Source organism: Myotis daubentonii, chromosome 1 (genome assembly GCF_963259705.1).
Source record: "Myotis daubentonii chromosome 1, mMyoDau2.1, whole genome shotgun sequence".
Lineage (NCBI taxonomy): Eukaryota > Metazoa > Chordata > Mammalia > Chiroptera > Vespertilionidae > Myotis > Myotis daubentonii.
Window position 1 is genome coordinate 65,154,288 of NC_081840.1, and position 18,394 is coordinate 65,172,681.

The 18,394-nt window shown below is 41.4% G+C and overlaps 1 protein-coding gene across 4 annotated transcripts; it reads right to left on the reverse strand.

The window, feature by feature from the left end:
- Positions 1 to 140: 140 nt before the first annotated feature.
- HAUS2 (HAUS augmin like complex subunit 2) lies at positions 141 to 18,334 on the reverse strand. Of its 4 annotated transcripts, XM_059704127.1 has the most exons (7): positions 18,177 to 18,312; positions 10,723 to 10,824; positions 9,468 to 9,560; positions 9,033 to 9,102; positions 6,875 to 7,007; positions 4,754 to 4,862; positions 141 to 2,309 (listed from the first exon to the last, which is right to left on the reverse strand). In XM_059704127.1, the coding sequence occupies exons 2-7, from the start codon at positions 10,756 to 10,758 to the stop codon at positions 2,151 to 2,153; spliced, it is 600 nt and encodes a 199-aa protein (XP_059560110.1). In that variant the 5' UTR covers positions 10,759 to 10,824; positions 18,177 to 18,312; the 3' UTR covers positions 141 to 2,150. The 4 variants fall into 4 exon arrangements, with proteins under 4 accessions (XP_059560110.1, XP_059560100.1, XP_059560128.1 ...); XM_059704117.1 differs by lacking the exon at positions 10,723 to 10,824 and having other exon boundaries at positions 18,177 to 18,334; XM_059704145.1 differs by lacking the exons at positions 6,875 to 7,007; positions 10,723 to 10,824 and adding an exon at positions 14,937 to 15,012 and having other exon boundaries at positions 18,177 to 18,315.
- Positions 18,335 to 18,394: the final 60 nt, after the last annotated feature.

The window sequence follows — 18,394 nt, forward strand, 5'->3', positions numbered from 1 at the left end:
CTTTTCTCTTTTAAGTAGACCTCAGGCTCAACTTACCTCAAGCTTTTGTGAGTCAGACAGCCTGTATGCTTATACTTTTATTGTGTAAGTTAGAGAATCTTTCCTTCCTATCACATAGAATTCAGGTAAGGGCCACACAATTTTAGTTAGAAATTAGATTTATTTTATATTTTGCAAAAGACATGACATATGTATCACCTTTATTATAAATGATATAGTTTATGTACAGGGTGGGGCAAAATAGGTTTACAATTGGGAGTATGCAAAAGTTTATTTTATTTTTATAAAAAGCAGACCTGAACAGATTTCTGATGAAATACAACTGAAAGTTTTACTTACGTGCTAGGCGATGTTATGACCTGTTTTATATCCCATTTGTAAAAGTCAGAAAAGTAGGCTTCAAAAGATCACTGGTTGTTTTAGTAGGGTATATTTTGGCAATGATCCTGTTTCCTTATGAACAACTACTTTATTCATCCACTGTGAAGTGTGTGATGAATATAAGGATCGGTCAACCCCCGTGATACAGAGAATGTAACAGTATAAAAATAACGACCCAGTGTGAGTAGACGAGGAATCAACTGCAACTTTTTGGTGCATGGGATGATGCCCAACCCACTGTACCACACCAGCCAAGGCTGATGCACACATTTTTAAAGCAAAAGAGAACCCCACATCTAAAAATAAGCCAGGGATAGTTATAGTACTGACACAAATGAGTACATCCTGAGGCTTAGTATTAGTAAATCTTAGTATACCACTTCCTTTTATATGCATAATAATCTCAGATAGGTAAAATATCTGAGTACCTCATAATGTAAGCCTCTAAAAGATCTGCCATAATGTGCCTTTCTCTTTGACTTTCTAAGGCTGCCAGTGAACACCCTCAAGAATTGCTCAATATGTCAGCGTCACTACCCAGGTTTGATGACATGCTTGGAGGATTCACAGGACTCAGCATATCACCGTTTTCATGGCTATGATTTATTACAGTAAAAACATAAAATCAAAAGAGCAAAGGGAAAAGGTATACGGGACAAAGCCTGGGGTAAACCAGGCACAGACAGCTTCCAGAGTCCTCTGCCAGTAGAAGTTACGCAGGATGTGCTTAATTCCCTCAGCACCTGAGTTGTGATATTGTGCAATGTCTACTATGAAAGAGATGCCAGGCTCAGACTTATTTCTGCAGGCTAGTCACACAGGTACCTTCTGCCTAGCATGTACCAAAATTTTGGACTTCCAGAAAGAAAGCAGGTGTTCCGCACAAACCACACTGTACAAACAGCTTCATCACAGAGGACAACTCTTATTATTGAGAGTGGAGGGAAACCTCTTGAAATTTAAGTTCCCAGACACCAGCAAAGGACCCACCTTGCAAGCAAGTCTTACAAAAGATAGTATGCTACTATTTTTTGCACATTTAGTGACAATCTCATAGGAATAATCAACATATATTGAGATTCAAGACTCTTCTAATTCAGAAACAAGCATTAAAAAAAAAGACATATAGAGTCTGCTGCCTGAGATAATATGTTAATAAACTGCCACAGTTATACTTGATCTTCATAAATTTTATTCAAAAGTGGAATGAAAATATATGAAAAAGAGCCTTAGCCAGTTTGGCACAGTGGATAGAGCATTGGCCATTGGCCCACAGACTAAAGGATCCCGGGTTCAATTCTGGTCAAGGGCACATACCTCAGTTGCGGGCTTGATCCCCGGCCCTGGTAAAGGCATGTACAGGAGGCAATCAATCACTGTGTTTCTCTAACATCCATGTTTCTCTCTGTCTTTCCCCCTCCCTTCTACTTTCACTAAAAAATCAATGGAAAAATATTCTCAGGTGAGGATTAGCCAAAAAAAATAAATAAATAAATATGCACATGCACACACACACATATGAAAAATGAAGGAAAATTTAATTTGCTCTTAATGAACTTGGAATTTTAGTACTCTAACATAGAGAGGGCTCTTTCAGTATTGCTAGCAGCAAAGCCTATAAATACCCATGTTATCACTGACTAGAAATGGACTTCACACGACTACATACAGTTAAGCAAAAAGAAATCATTTTTGCTTAATTGAACCAGTTGTATCATTTGGCATTAATAGTTTGGACATAAACTTTAGAAGTAAAGATAAAGAAGGCGTTATGGTGTTACAATACATTTGTGAAGATAATTTTCTTCAGCTAATATTTTGGGGATAGAAGAGGAAATTTCCTTTTGTTGTTCTCGCCACTTGAGTATATTCTCTGCCAGTTCTTCTGTCTCAGTCACCAAAATATCCATCTTGGCTAAAGCCTTGCTCTGTAACATTTGAAAGAAGGGGAAAATAGGAGAGAAATTATGCCTGTCATTAGTATGTCATTACTATATCACAAATGGTTACGATTCCAGCCCCTGAATACAAAGGTGCCTTAAATTTGTGCTCTCCCACTTCTTATAGACATGCTTTTTCTTCAAGTCACCTCTCCTGTCTTCAATTATCACCTCGATGCAGATGACCTTCAATCTATATTGTCAAACCTAATCTCCTTCCTAAAATTCAGTCCCACGTTTTAATCTGTTGGAAAACTCCATCTGGATATACATTCAATCTCAATTTAACTTAAATTCAACAAGGGTTGAACGTTTACTATGTATGCAAGACATAACAAAAAACAAACTCATTAACGTCTTTAATATTTTGCTCCTACTCACCCTCAAGTCAGCAAGAATAGAAATTTCATTTCTTTGGATGTGTTCCAAAAAGTAGCCATATTCTAGAAATTAGACCTTCAAAATATAAAAATCTACACAATCCTTTGTATTCCTCAGCTTTAAATCTTTTCTCTGGCCCTAACCGGTTTGGCTCAGTGGATAGAGTGTCGGCCTGCGGACTGAAGGGTCCCAGGTTCGATTCCAGTCAAGGGCATGTACCTTGGTTGTGGGCACATTCTCAGTGGGAGGTGTGCAGGGGGCAACTGATTGATGTTTCTAACTCTCTGTCCCTCTCCCTTCCTCTCTGTAAAAAAATCAATAAAATATATTAAAAAAAAATCTTTTATCTGAATAACTTATTTATTCCCCAAGTTTCTTTGCCTAGTACTGTGGTCAGCAAACCATGGCTCGCGAGCCACATGTGGCTCTTTGGCCCCTTGAGTGTGGCTCTTCCACAAAATACCACGTGCGGGCGTGCACATACAGTGCGATTGAAACTTCGTGGCCCGTGCGCAGAAGTCAGTATCTTGTGGAAGAGCCACACTCAAGGGGCCAAAGAGCCACATGTGGCTCGCGAGCCACGGTTTGCCGAGCCGCAGTTTGCAGACTGCTGGCCTAGTCCTCTAACACAGTTTATCAAACTTTAATGTGCATAGGAATCACCTGAGGAATTTGTTAAATAAACTGTAGATTCAGATCGTGAAGGTATAAGGTGAATGAAATCTACAATTCTGCATTTCTAACAGGCTTCCAGGTGATGCTTACGCTGATGTTTTCTGCCCACACTGAGTGGCAAGGCTCAGTCCACTCTATTTAATATTTTCTCCATTATTAAAGTACAGTTCTGATCAAGTTACTCCTCTGTGCCTTTTTTAAAAATATATTTTATAGATTTTTTTCAGAGAGGAAGGGAGAAGGAGAGAGATAGAGAGTTAGAAACACTGATGAGAGAGAAACATCGATTCAGCTGCCTCCTGCACACTCCCTACTGAGGATGTGCCTGCAACCAAGGTACATGCCTTTGACCGGAATCGAACCTGGGACCCTTCAGTCAGCAAGCCGGCTCTATCCACTGAGCCAAACCAGCAGGGCTCCTCTGTGCCTTTCTCTAAAAATCAAAAATTCAATAGTTCCCCAGTACTCAGACAGTCAAGTCTAAACTTCTCAGTATCAAGGCATAATACAACTAACCCTGATTTAACTTCCCTCTCAATACCCTTAAGTGTCAACCAAAGTGGAGTACCATTCTTCCCTCAAGCTACTGTGCTCTTCTAATTTTCTTTCTTTTTTAAATTTTTATTTACTGATTTTTAGAGAAGAAGGGAGACAGCGAGGGAGGAAGAAAGAGAGAGAGAGGAATACTGATTTGTTGTTCCACTTATGTATTCATTGACTGACTTTCTTGTATGTACCCTAATCAGGGATTGAGCCACTCCGCCAGAAGCCGGGATCACGGCTGCTGAGTGCAGTGGTGGTGGCTGAAGCCTTTCCCGCCTCCACGACAGGCGGACATCCCTTGAGGGGTCCCAGACTGCAAGAGGGCGCAGGCTGGGCTGAGGGGATTCCCCCCACCACCACCCCCGCCCAGTGCACAAATGTCATGCACCAGGCCTCTAGTACTGGAATAAGAGAATGTAAAATGACTTTTAAATAAAAATAATATAAAAAAAGAAATAGCATTTTGATTTTATAAAATAAATCACTCATATTAACCATCAAACAAATTAAACAAGTAGGTCAGACATTTGAGATTCTAGTATAAAACAGAACTAAAGAAAGCTAAAAGTGCCCTAGCCAGTGTGGCTCAGTGGATAGAGCGTCAGCCTGTGGACTGAAGGGTCCCGGGTTCGATTATGATCAGGGCACATGCCCGGGGTTGGGGGTTCAATCCCCAGTAGGGGGTGTGCAGGAAGCAGATCAGTGATTCTTTCTCATTGATGTTTCTAGCTCTGTCTCCCTCTCCCTTCCTCTCTGAAATCAATTTAAAAAAATAGCTAAAAGTAATGTGAAAGGAGTTGATGAGGTACTTAAATGCTATTGTTAATACTCACCATTCTCTTTAGATTTGCATCTAAATGAGGAATATTTCTAATTGTTTCAAGGTGGGTTTCTAATCTCTCAATAAAAGTCACTGCCAACTCCAGCAAATGTACCATGTATCTGAAAGAGGGAGGGGAAAAAGTCAATTATTATTTTGTTTTAGTGTAGTTATTTTGTATTCTACTTTTCCCCTTTTAATTAGGACTTTCAATATGATATAAAATAATTACAATCAACCCAATGAGCCAATTATAACCTTTCTGCATTCATGGAACTATCAGTGATAAAGCCATTTCAAAATACTAATTCTCAATCATGAGCAAAGACAATAAGGACAAATGTGTTTCACTGAAATGGCCTACAAATAAAACTACTTTGAATCTGTGCATTTGCAAAATGCTTTAAAATAATTATTCAGTTCTTTTAATATATATAATGTATAATATGTACATTAATGGTATTTTACTGTACTGAATAGATACTGAATAAATCCACAAGAATGGGATTTGTATATCTATTATATTACCGTAAGATAAAAAAAAAATCTGATACTCAAGAGAAGATACTGATTTGTTCAGGGTCAGTTAGTGAGCACTGGTGGAGAAAGTTAGCAATCAGATTTCTGCTTCTTTACTTTATTAATAATAACTTACACCTTCAATTTGGTACTTGCTATACTCCCATGAGGAAGTAAGGAACAGAAAGCATCTATGGATTGGGAAACTGATGCAAAAAATTTAAATCATTTGTCCAAGTCTTTGAGGCATATAAACAACAGAGACGAGACCAGAACTCAGTTTCTCCCCCCTCCTTTAGTTGACATTGTTTTCATCCGTCCCTGCTTAAACTCTCCCAACAGCATTTGTATATATAGTGTGGGGCAAAAGTAGGTTTACAGTTGTTCGTATGGAAAATAATACAACCTATATATATAAAACCATAATATGCAAATAGACCAAGCGGCAGAACAACCAAACAACCAGTCGCTAAGAGGTGTGCTGACCACCAGGAGGTGCGCACAGAACATGGCGAGCATTGGCTGCGGCAGGATGGTGGAGGTAAGCGGGGGCACCAAACCAAGGCGGGCGCCGGTCGCTGTCAGCGGAGTGAGCCTCTGGTGGTTACTGAAAATTCTTTGCTCCTGTGCCGCAGCCCCACCTGGTGCTCTTACCTGCTGCTGGTGCTGGCCCTGCTCACACCTGCTGCCAGCCCCGATCGTCCTTTAGGGTTTCTCCACCTCCCCCTGCTCCTGAGGGGCGATCGGGGCCGGCAGCCACCTCTTGCACCTGCTGCTGGCAATGGCCCTACTCACATCCACTGCTAGCACTGGAGCCGTTGCTCACACCCGCTGCCGGCGCCGGTCCCGCTTGCACCTGCACCTGCTGCCGGAGTCTAGCACCAGTCCCAATCACTCAGCCGGCGTGAGTGGTGGCTGCCAGCCCTGATCGCCTGAGGGCTTCTCCACCTTCTCCTGCTCCTGAGGGGTGACTGGGACAGCAGCCACCACTTGCATGCTGCTGATGGTGCCAGCCCCAATCGCTCTGCACCATCAGCCGGTGTGAGCGGGGCCAGCACTGTCTGCGCCTGGGAGTGTGAGCGGGGCTGCCAGCAGACAGGGGACTGGGGGCCGCAGTGGGAGGGGCTGGGCAGAGGTGCAGAGGATGGGCCGAGACCTGCTCCTGTGCCCACCACAGCCTCATGGCCCACAGGTCCTTTCAAGGTGCACAAATTCGTGCACTGGGCCCCTAGTAATAAATAATAATACAAGAATAAACTCTGTTTCCCATACTCACAATTGTAATCCTATTCTTGCCCCACCCTACATAGGCAACATTAATGCAACAATAACTTTACTTCATAGAAAGCAGTCGATATATAATAAACATGATTTTACCTATCATTAAAATCATTATTTATAATTCCCAAAACACTATGAACAAAGGAATACCTTTCTTTTCACCATAACTATACTTTTAAAGCCAAGGATTTTCTTTCTGGTTTAATGTATCAGCATTAATAATGTTAACAGATATAATCACTAATATATTATTCAATGAATTATGCTATGAAAAAACTAGCTTAAACTACCTGCAGAAAATGTGTAACTGCTAATGTCTACTTTTTAGTCTAACCTGTGATAAACTGCTTCAATAGGCAGGTTTTCCTGGCACATGGGTTTCAACAGTCTTTGCCTGAGGGACCTCTTCTCTTTTAGCACTGCTTCCAAATGATTATTCATGCTTTGCAGAGTTTGACACTTTTGAGCTACACAAACCAGAAATAGTAATTATAGTTAGCAATAGGACAAAGAAACATTTTTGTTGTTGTTAATCCTCACTCAAGGATATTTTTTCCATTGATTTTTAGAGAAAATGGAAAGGAAGGGAGGAGGGAGAGAAAATGAGAGACATCAAACGGTTGCCTCCCGCACATTCCCTGACTGGCGCCAGGGATCAAGCCTGCAACCCAGGTATGTGCCCTTGACCAGGAATAGAACCTGCAACCCTTGAGTAAGACGGTTGGTGCTCTAACCACTTAGCAGACTGACCAGAGAAGGACAAGTAAATTTTGAAATCACTAATAAATTCTTCTTTGCTTTGGTTTGATACAGCCAAAATTATCTCACCATTGCTCTCCTAAATATCTCCCCTTTGCTATTCTAATATCCAATATCAATTTCATTTTATTTTTCCTATTGACAACCCACTGCTAAATCCTGTGTTTTTCAACTCTACTTCTAGTTCAGTTTTTATAGCCAGTGCCACATTCTTCAAATAACATCTCTTTTCCCATCTCTGCCTCTAATACTCTACACAAACATTAAAAAACAAATATTTGTCTTACAAGCTATTTCTGATCATTTCAATATTCGCTCTAGAATTCAGTTAATGGCCTCTTTTAAATTTTTTAAAAAATATATTTTATTGATTTTTTACAGAGAAGAAGGGAGAGGGATAGAGAGTTAGAAACATCGATGAGAGAGAAACATCGATCAGCTGCCTCCTGCACACTTCCCACTGGGGATGTGCCCACAACCAAGGTACATGCCCTTGACCAGAATCAAACCTGGGACCCTTCAGTATGCAGGCCGATGCTCTATCCACTGAGCCAAACTGGCCAGGGCTAAATTTTTATTTATCTATCTTATTTATTTTATTTTTTTGTTAATCCTCACCTGAGGGTATTTTTTCCATTGATTTTTAGAGAGAGTGGGAGAGAGGGGGAGAGACACACACAGAGAGAGAGGGAAGCATTGATGTGAGAGACACATGGACTGGTTGCCTCCTGCACCTGCCCCAACTGGCGCCAGGGATCCTGCCTGCAACTGAGTTACGTGCTCTTGACCAGAATCGAACCCATGACCCTTCAGTCCTCGGGCTGACACTCTAATCACTGAGCGAAACCAGCTAGGACTTAAATTTTTAACTTTCAAACTTAGAGAAAAGTTTCAAGAATAGTTTATTGAGCCCTAACCGGTTTGGCTCAATGGATGGAGTGTTGGCTTGCAGACTGAAGGATTCCAAGTTCGATTCCAGTCAAGGGCATGTACCTTGGTTGCGGGCACATCCCCAGTAGGGGGTGTGCAGGAGACAGCTGATCCATGTTTCTCTCTCATCGATGTTTCTAATTCTCTATCTCTCTCCCTTCCTCTCTGTAAAAAATCAATAAAATATACAAAAAAAAAAAGTTCATTGAACTCCCATATACATTTTACCTAGACTCACTAACTGATAACACTTGGCTACAGCCTCTCTTTTCCTTTCTCTCCACACCCTTACAAATATTTTTGCTGACCCTTTTGAGAGTAAGTTGCAGATATCATGACCTTTTACCTCTAAAATGTCAGCATATATTTCCCATCTCTTATGTATCCACAAGTATCAAATTCAGAAAATTTAACATTGGCACAATATTTAATACAGCCCTTATTCAAATATCACCAAGTAGCACAATAATGTCCTTGACAGCAAAAAAAGTTTTCTAATCAAGTATTCAATCTATGAACACACTGTGATTTAGCTGTCAAGTCCCTGAAAAGTTTCTCAGCCTTTTTTTAGTTTTTCAAGTTCTCCTAATTTTGAGGAGCTCCTATCTTGGTCACTTTTTATGCAATTTGCAATGGGCAAGCCAACAGGACTTCTGTTTGAACACAGAAATAGAAAACTTTGTTAGCTTTGGGGCAATACCTGGAAAAATAATGGTATATCATAATGCCTGCTGCTTATTTAAGGTAATCCAAGAAAAGTTGAAATTCCAATAATTACCCACCCATTTAACCAAACCACTTACCCAAAAAAGAAGGATGAACAATGTCTGCTGTATCTTTTTCTAGTTTTAGAAGTTCAATTTCCAGGTTTTTCTGCATTAGGAACAAAAATAATATTTACCTCACTCAGAAAAGAGCCTGATTAAAGGATAATCTGTGATAAAAACAGACTTTATCCAGGGATATTTAGGGGGAGGAGGGTGGAGGATTTGTTATGAGAGCTCAGGTGATTCACTGAAGCTTTTCACATTGGTGTGCAAGCCCTGTTGCTGCTTCTGCTACTACTTCCAACTACTGCTGTTACTATTACAATTTCATTAACAGGAAACTACGTAAGTAAACACCTACCCAGTTAAGTACTACAAACTGTTCTAAGTGCAAGAGAATTGCTGTTGGGAACAATTAAGATTTGTTTTCCTGTACTAGAAGTAAAAAGTAAAAAGTTTAACATAATTTACCTGATTGACTTCAGCTTGAATATTTGTGATCTGCTGTAGCCTGGAGAAGTTCACAAAGCAAGGAGTTGATTTCTTAGATATATCTAATATCTCCTAATGGAAAGTAAACAGAGAAAACAGCAACATGTCACAAAAAGTTTCTATGTGCATTGGAAAAGCATGCCCATGAGTCTAAAACATAAGCATATATTACGTCCATCACTGCCCCTAAAAAAATGCAATACAGAGTACAACAGTAACAATGTTTATTTCCTGTTTTTAAAACCTCCATATCACAAATCATTTGCCCAAATATTTAAAAAATAAGAAAAACAAATGACTTAATCACTTTGTACTATTTCCTAAAATACAAGGCACAATAGATTTGCATTACTGATAGTTTATTATGAGATTTTAAGGCTGAGGTTGTTGGAGAAATACTCCTATACAAATGACTAAGACCTAGTATCTCTGACCTTCTTGGGGCTAAAATCAAACATTTCCTCCACCCCTGTCCCCATGGAGTCATTTATCAGATTCATTAAATGACCTCAATTGCTACAAATCATTCATACTATTTCTTTTCACATTCTTGTTCTCTTAGGTAAAAGAATGTTTGCCCAGGCATAATTACTTTTCTAAAAAGACTACCCCCTCCTTTTTATCCTTTCATTCTATGTTAGACTGCCTCCTTAAACTGCCGGTTATCTCAGAATAAGAATATTATCTTGTTAATCTCTTGGCTTCATCCATCAGTTTCTGTATCTTCTTCTGCTTTTCTAGAAAGTTAGCAGAGGAAAGAACTTTACAGATCATATAGGATAGGGGTTAGGAAACTATAGCCCATGAGCTAAATGCAGCCCACTGCCTGTTTTTGTACAGCCCATAAGCTAAGAATGGTTTTTATATTTTTCAGTTGTTGGGGGGAAAATCAAAAGAAAAGTAATTCTTTTGTGGCTTATAACTTCAAATTTTAGAGTCCAGAAATAAAGTTTTATTGGAACTCAACTTCTCTCATTTAATTATTATCTATGGCTACTTTCAGGCTAAAATAGCCCAGTTGCAACCATATAGAATGAAAATCCTCAAATATTTGCTCTCTGGCCCTTCATAGCAAAAGCTTGCTGATTGGTAATAATCAATAAATCAAGATATTTATTGAGCTAGGAAATGGAAGACTCAAGAATGAATAAAAAGCCTAGCTGGTGTAGCTCAGTGGAGAAGCACTGACCTATGAACCAGGAGGTCACAGTTTGATTCCGGTCAGGGCACATGCCTGGGTTTCCAGCTTGATCCTCTCAGTGTAGGGCATGCAGAAGGCAGCTGATCAATGATTGTCTCATTATTGATGTTTCTATCTCTCTCTCTCCATTCCTCTCTGAAATAAAAAATAAATTTAAAAAAAAGAATAAAATGAGCTCTCTGCCATTAATAAGTTCCTGACAGATGGAAAGGAAAAAGTATTCTAGATAAAAAGACTTAACATTATAAATGCTCAATAACTGTGTTAGTACTAACATATATAGGGTGTCCCAAAAAAATATATACACACACTTTGAATAATTATAAAGGCAGTGTTTATTAAAATACATTTCATTTTCAAAATTGAGCCATCAGCTATTACACTATGTATACATATCTTTGGGACACCCTGTATGTTCTTCTGTGATTATGCAGAAAACTACATCTCCAAATTAATCTTCACTTTTTAAAAAAATATATATTTTATTTATTTATTTTTTTTACAGAGAGGAAGGGAGAGGGATAGAGAGTTAGAAACATCGATGAGAGAGAAACATCGATCAGCTGCCTCCTGCACACTCCCCACTGGGTATGTGCCCGCAACTAAGGTACATGCCCTTGACCGGAATCGAACCTGGGACCTTTCAGTTCCCAGGCCGACACTCTATCCACTGAGCCAAACCGGCCAGGGCTAATCTTCACTTTTGACATACAGGGTGTCCCCCCAAAAATGTATACACACTTTAACAGCTGATAACTCACTCAATTTTCACTCCTTTCCAGTTTTAACTAATTTGAAATAATGGGTGAGGCCAGACTAAGCTTTGAACAAAGAAAATTTATCCTAAAGTGCCACTAGACCCATAAAAGATAAAGTTTACAGTACAAAACTGGCAACAGTCAATGAGTTGAGGGCACACAAATACCAAACAAAATGATTCTTGATATTGAGATTTCACCGCTTTGCATTATCAGCAGTACTTGGACCAGAATGGTCATCAGTTTGAAAACAGGCATTGACAAAAAAAAATTACTCATTTCTGTAGATTCTTTTAAATTTTGAACATGAATTGACTTTATAATCATTCAAAGTGTGTACACATTTTTTTAGGACACCATGTATAACACACATAGAAATGTAAGTGTGGGTAGTATCTATATATATAAAAGGCTAAATGACCGACCGTCCAACTGGCACATACGACATGCATTGGCAATCTACACTAATAAAAGAAAAACATGCAAATTGACTGTACCTTCGCTACGCCTTAAGCCACGTCCCACTGGCCAATCAGAGCAACTATATGCAAATTAACCCAACCAAGATGGCAGCTGGCAGCCATGGAGCTGGAGCAAGCAGGAGGCTTGGTTGCCCCAATGATGAAGGAAGCCAAGCTTCCCGCCTGCTGCAGCCGGCTCTGAGCTCCACTCAAGGCAACAAAGTTTCAATTATAGAAGATAAATAAACCCCAGATACCTGCTTCCAGCCGGCCGTGGCCACGGAGCTAGAGCAAGCAGGAGGCTTGGGTTGCCCCTGGCGATGGAGGAAGCCGAGCTTCCTGCCCGCCCTGCCGGCTCTGAGCTCCACTCAAGGTTGCAGTTTCAATTATAGAAGGTAAATAAATCCCAGAATTTAAAAAAAGGAAAAAAGGAGAGGCTGGGAGCTTCCGTCGCCGGGGGGCTTGGCCAGCCAGAAAACGGCCCTCAGCCCCTCACCCAGACTGGCCAGGCACCCCAGTGGGAACCCCCCACCCTAAAGGGGGTGTGGCCAGCCTGAAAACAGCCATCAGCTCCTCACCCAGGCTGGCCAAACCTCCATGGGGTGAGGGTCCCCACTGGAGGGGGCTTGACCAGCCTGCAAACACCCATCAGCCCCTCACCCAGGCTGGCCAAGCACCCCAGTGGGACCCCCACCCTGATCCGGGACACCCTTCAGGGCAAACTAGTTGGCCCCCACCTGTGCACCAGGCCTCTATTCTATATAATAAAAGGGTAATATGCAAATTGACCCTAACAGCAGAATGACTGGGAATGACTGGTCACTATGATATACAATGACCACTAGGGGGCAGATCCTCAATGCAGGAGCTGTTCGCTGGTGGTTAGTGCGCTCCCACAGTGGGAGCTCTGCTCAGCCACAAGCCAGGCTGATGGCTGCCAGCACAGCGGTGGAAGCCTCTCCTGCCTCCTCAGCAGCACTAAGGATGTCCGACTGCAGCTTAGGTCTGCTCCCTGCTGGTAAGTGGACATTCCCTGAGGGCTGCTGCGCTGCCAGAGGGGTGTCTGACTGCCAGCTTGGGCCCAATTCCCAGGGAGCGGGCCTAAGCCAGCAGGTGGACATCCTCCAAGGGGTCCCAGACTGCAAGAGGGCATAGGCCAGGCTGAGGGACCCCCCCCCAAGTGCACAAACTTTTGTGTACCAGGCCTCTAGTCCTATAATAAAAGGCTAATGTGCAAATTGTCCCCTCTACCAAGAGTTCGACCAGGAGGCGGGGCTGGCTGGCCAACCACCCACAGCCCCTCCCCTTGGCCAGCCCATCCCCCCATCCTCCCCTCCTACCAATCAGGCAGGCAAGCCGGATCCCATCCATGCATGAATTCATGCACCGGGCCTCTAGTGAAAAATAAAACTAAAGGGATTGGGGGAAGAAGGAATGGGGAGTGACATCTTAATGAGTAGGGGATTTCCATTGGGGAATGATAAAGAATAGTTTTGAAAATAGTTTCACAGCATTGTGACTGTACTTCATGCCACTGAGTTGTACACTTTAAGATGATTAACATGGCAAATTCTATGTTATGTGCATTTTATTAGAATATAAAACACTCTGGTAACTAGGCAACAATATGAAACAAACAAACAAAAAAACCTAGTGGAGGAGTGAAGATTGGATATTTAGATAAGAGGCTATTATAGCATTCCAGGTGAGATGACAATGTGGAATAGGTGTAGCAGTTAAGAAGGAAAGCGGGCAGAGATATGAATCCCTGGGAAGACGGAATTGACAAGTCCTAGTTGATATGGGTAATGAGGGATAAAGTCAAGTTAATACTGACTCCAAGGATCCTGCTTCAGGTGACTGAACAGATAGCTAGCCATTCACTGAGGTAGGTAACAAGATATTTTACTGATGGCAAAAATTGAAAATTGCAAAGGTTAAACATTAGTCCAACTTCACACTGTCAGAGTGCATCAGGGCTGAAATGAGAACCATCATATACACTACATTTCCATCATAGCCTCTTTTCTTTCTGCTCTCTCTTAGGTAGAAGTAAATGAAAAGTAAAATATCTCCCATTTCTCATTGTAACCTACTCACTCTCTGGTATTTTTCTATCTCTCCATATGTATACACTAATCTTAGTTGTTCACTTGCAAACTAATAAACTGTTGGGTTCAACAACAGGGTAATGGAGCTTAGCCAAGAACTTGTGATAGAAACCAGAGGGAAAATTAGAATCTTTAAGAAAGGAAGAGCCAAAAAAAAAAAAAAAAAGATAGGAATTAAAGAACAGCCAAATTACTCTAGTAAACAGAAATTCTATTTGACGATTGTGAATAAGCCCTAAAATATATATATTAGAAAATAGTAGATTTTGGGTGTTTTGTAGATCCAGATCCTTATCTTATACATTGCCAGTAGAGGGAGCTTTAATCAAGATACCCTGACTAACACAAACTTGCCTGAAAAATATCTAGAACAAGCATGTCAAACTCAAAGGCTAACATGGGCCTAATAAACAAGGTTTAAGTTTATGTGGGCCGCAAAAAAACAAAAGCTTCAATTTTTGTAGAAACGTAGGTTTATTTCGATAGAGACTTGCTGAATACAAAGGGCTGAAATAAATGAGTAATCCTTAACATAAAATAATAGAACATGTTAATAAAACTTAATATTTTTTCTTGAACAGTAACTTACCAGACACTGAATAACTGCACAAATAAACATAACGCAAATAAACCTATTTTTCTTGTTCTCCAAAAGTGAAATATTTCCTGTTGCGTACACCAAACAAGTCAGTCCAAGACTAATGACGTGGCAATCATCAGCTACTAAAATATTTGCTGTTAGTATTAGTGGAGAGAAATGGTGCACCTGTGCATAAGGCACTTAAGGGAAATAAATGCAACACGAATATAGTAATCAGTCATTAGCGACCGTTGTAGTTCATTATTAGTAATTATGTATAACAGGATATTGTAAAAATTAAGTTACAAAATTTTTATTAAAACCTTTTCTTAAATACTGTTATACTGACTGGGCCGCAAAAATATTCGTTGTGGGCCACGAGCTTGACATGCTTGATCTAGAATGTAAGGCCACTAAAGCATAAAAGAAAGCAAATACCCCATATTATTCTACAGATAGTTAATCCTACCTTTCTTTCACTAAATCGTTCTCCAATGAATAGATCAAAACTCAACAAGCTATGTTTTCTAGAAGAATTGTATCACAACAATTTTAAGCATTACTCTTAATTTTTAATGCACATGGAATGATGTGTGCACTTAAGAAATGGACTGTTTAAAGGGATCATGTAATGTATCATTTTGAAAGAACCTATGCTACACCCTTCTAATTAAAGTAGGTTTTCATATGCAAAGTTTGCTTAAAGTAAAATCATGCTACAAATCTGTAACGTTCTTCATTGGGATTGGCAGTGCAGTAAGACTGTAAGATGATCTTATGGAGCTATGGATTGGCAGAACTTACCTAGGCAAAACTGTCTAATTTGTGTTACTTGAAGGACACTAGGAAGATCCTCCCCAAAACCACCACTACACCAACAAACAGCTCACCCATCAATGCCTAAAATCCTCTCACCGGAGACTTACTCCTTTAGTTTAGGTGTTTATTACCTTCTGTCAGTAGCTCTACATGGATAAGTCCTAAATGTCTTATAGAACGGGTTTATTAAATTACGTTGGTACAGAACTGGTAACAGGTGAGAGTACTAGGCAATTTGGTAGGAAGAAAACACAGGAGAGAAGCCAGGAAGGCAAGAACTGGTGAGTGATGTAGTTACGTTTTACCTATTTTCCAATGTACTCATTACTACGCCTTGTACCCCCACCACACAATCCAGAAGTTCCTGTTACTTAGGTCTTCCAGTAATTTAGAAGAGTTCTTCAACAGAAGTTTAAACCTTCAAGATCAGATCACAGTAGTATGTACCACAATTCATCTTCGAGATGCTGTCAGGAAAGGGAGAACCCTGGTACCTAACCCTGCTTCACTCGTTAAGTGACCCTGGGCAAATTTCTGGGTCTCCTTAGGCCTTAGTTTCTTCTATTCTATTGTAAGGAAGTAGAATGTTCTAAGCATAAAAAGTGGAGTATTTTCTGTCAATCTTTCATCATGTTTATATTGCTAATCTCTGCAGATGATTTTACCTTTGTTTCCTTTCTTAGTGATATTCCTCAACTTCCTCATTCTCTAAAATTTTCTTCCTTGTTTCCCTCCATTCCGATTCCCGTGTCACTTTTGCCACTTGTGTTCCATTATTTCCTCACATCTTCCATTTCTCCCACTATTGGCTTCTTCCCTTTGGACTATGAACACGCTCTTCTTGCCAAACCTAAGACTACCCACCCCATGGGCTAACCTCTCCGGTCTCTCCTTCTCAAAATTAGTCCCTTCCTCCATCCATGTTATGAGGTCTTTCAGGTCTTTATCACCAATACTTTTTTAAAAAAATATATTTTATTGATTTTCCACAGAGAGGAAGGGAGAGAGATAGAGAGCTAGAAACATCGATGAGAGAGAAACATCGATCAGCTGCCTCCTGCACATCTCCCACTGGGGATGTGTTTGCAACCCAGGTACATGCCCTTGACCGGAATCGAACCCGGGACCCTTCAGTCCGCAGGCCAACGCTCTATCCACTGAGCCAAACCGGTTTCGGCATCACCAATACTTTTTTTTTTTTTAATATATTTTATTGATTTTTTACAGAGAGGAAGGGAGAGAGATAGAGAGTTAGAAACATCGATGAGAGAGAAACATCGATTAGCTGCCTCTTGCACATCTCCTACTGGGGATGTGCCCGCAACCCAGGTACATGCCCTTGACTGGAATCGAACCTGGGACCTTTCAGTCCGCAGGCAGACGCTCTATCCACTGGGCCAAACCGGTTTCGGCTTCACCAATACTTTTTTGAAGGGCCTTTAAAGATGTGCATTTCCCCTGGCGCTCTAGGGTACTCGGCGCCTCCCGCCCCCAAACATGCTTCAATACTTCACTTGTCAGGGAACGTATGCTTCAATTAGCCGGTTTCCCAACCCATCACTCATTACAATCTAGAGATGGTAGCACTAGATCAGTGGCCGGAAAACTGCGGCTCGCGAGCCACATGCGGCTCTTTGGCCCCTTGAGTGTGGCTCTTCCACAAAATACCACGTACGGGCGCACGTACAGTGCGATTGAAACTTCGTGGCCCATGCGCAGAAGTCGGTTTTCAGCCTGGGCGAGTCTATTTTGAAGAAGTACTGTTGATATTTGGCTCTGTTGACTAATGAGTTTGCCGACCACTGAGATAGACGAAACAAGTATACAAGACGATTGTGGATGGGAGAGTTGAAGGGGTTGACTCAGAGAACATACCTCAATCAGATTGAGGACGTTTTTAACAAAGGCCGGCTTAGGAGTACCCTAATTAAGTTAATAACAATGTACCTACCAATATAGTTTACGTTTAAAAAATTTGGCTCTCAAAAGAAATTTCAATCATTGTACTGTTGATATTTGGCTCTGTTGACTGAGTTTGCCGACCACTGCACTACATTGAAGTGTTGTATCAGATGGACAAGACGCCTTAATCAGCCAATTAGTTAGGATTCATCTTTATTTCGCGCAGGTTCAGAGCAGATTACTTCTGTCAGATTCTGAACAAACACAGGAGGGAATATTTCCTTTTTATATCCTTTTAGTTCTTTGTGTAAGACAGCTTGTAACCTTGAATAGGTATCGTACCTAACAAACACCTGTCATATCTATACAGACAACTTGTAACCTTGGATGAACAAACACTTGACAGAATATGTGAATTAATATCAGTATCAGTGTATCAGCCCCTTTAGATGGCTAGCTTGCAAGGTCAGACAGTTAAGCTTATCTTTTCTACTCAAACAAAAACCAGTTATTTTACAGTCTAAAAACAACAGAGTTGACCTACAGAATAAGAGACTAAGAATAACAGAGTAGTTCAAACAGTTTTCCAAAGGAGGGATTACTATGTTTCAGAAGAAGGAGGGGAAAAAAGGCGGGAAAACCGGTCTTTATTATCTCCCACGAACAGACCTGGGATAATTCGCCTGCAGACACCCGAAACCCCATCTCGGCGATCCGTTTGCAGAACGGTACCTGCCGTGGCCTGGAACCGGCTCGGCCGCGTCTCCTCTGGCACAGCCTCCGCCAGGACCGCTTCACAGCCTCCCTCTGTCGCCACCGGGGCACCCCCTTAATGACGCCATCGCCGCCCACCTACCTGAGCGACTGTCCCCGAGGCCACGATATGGCCCAGCAGTAGTCCGGCAGGGTTTGGCTCCGGCGCCGGGTCCCCAGGGTCGGCCGCGGCCATGCCGGAGACGCACCTCCCCGAGCGGCGCCGGGAATGAGTGGAACGCCCGCCCGACGCGCCGCGCGCTTCGATGACGTCACGGGGCGTGTCCGCTCAGGCGGAAGCCCGGGAAGCGCCCCGCAGGC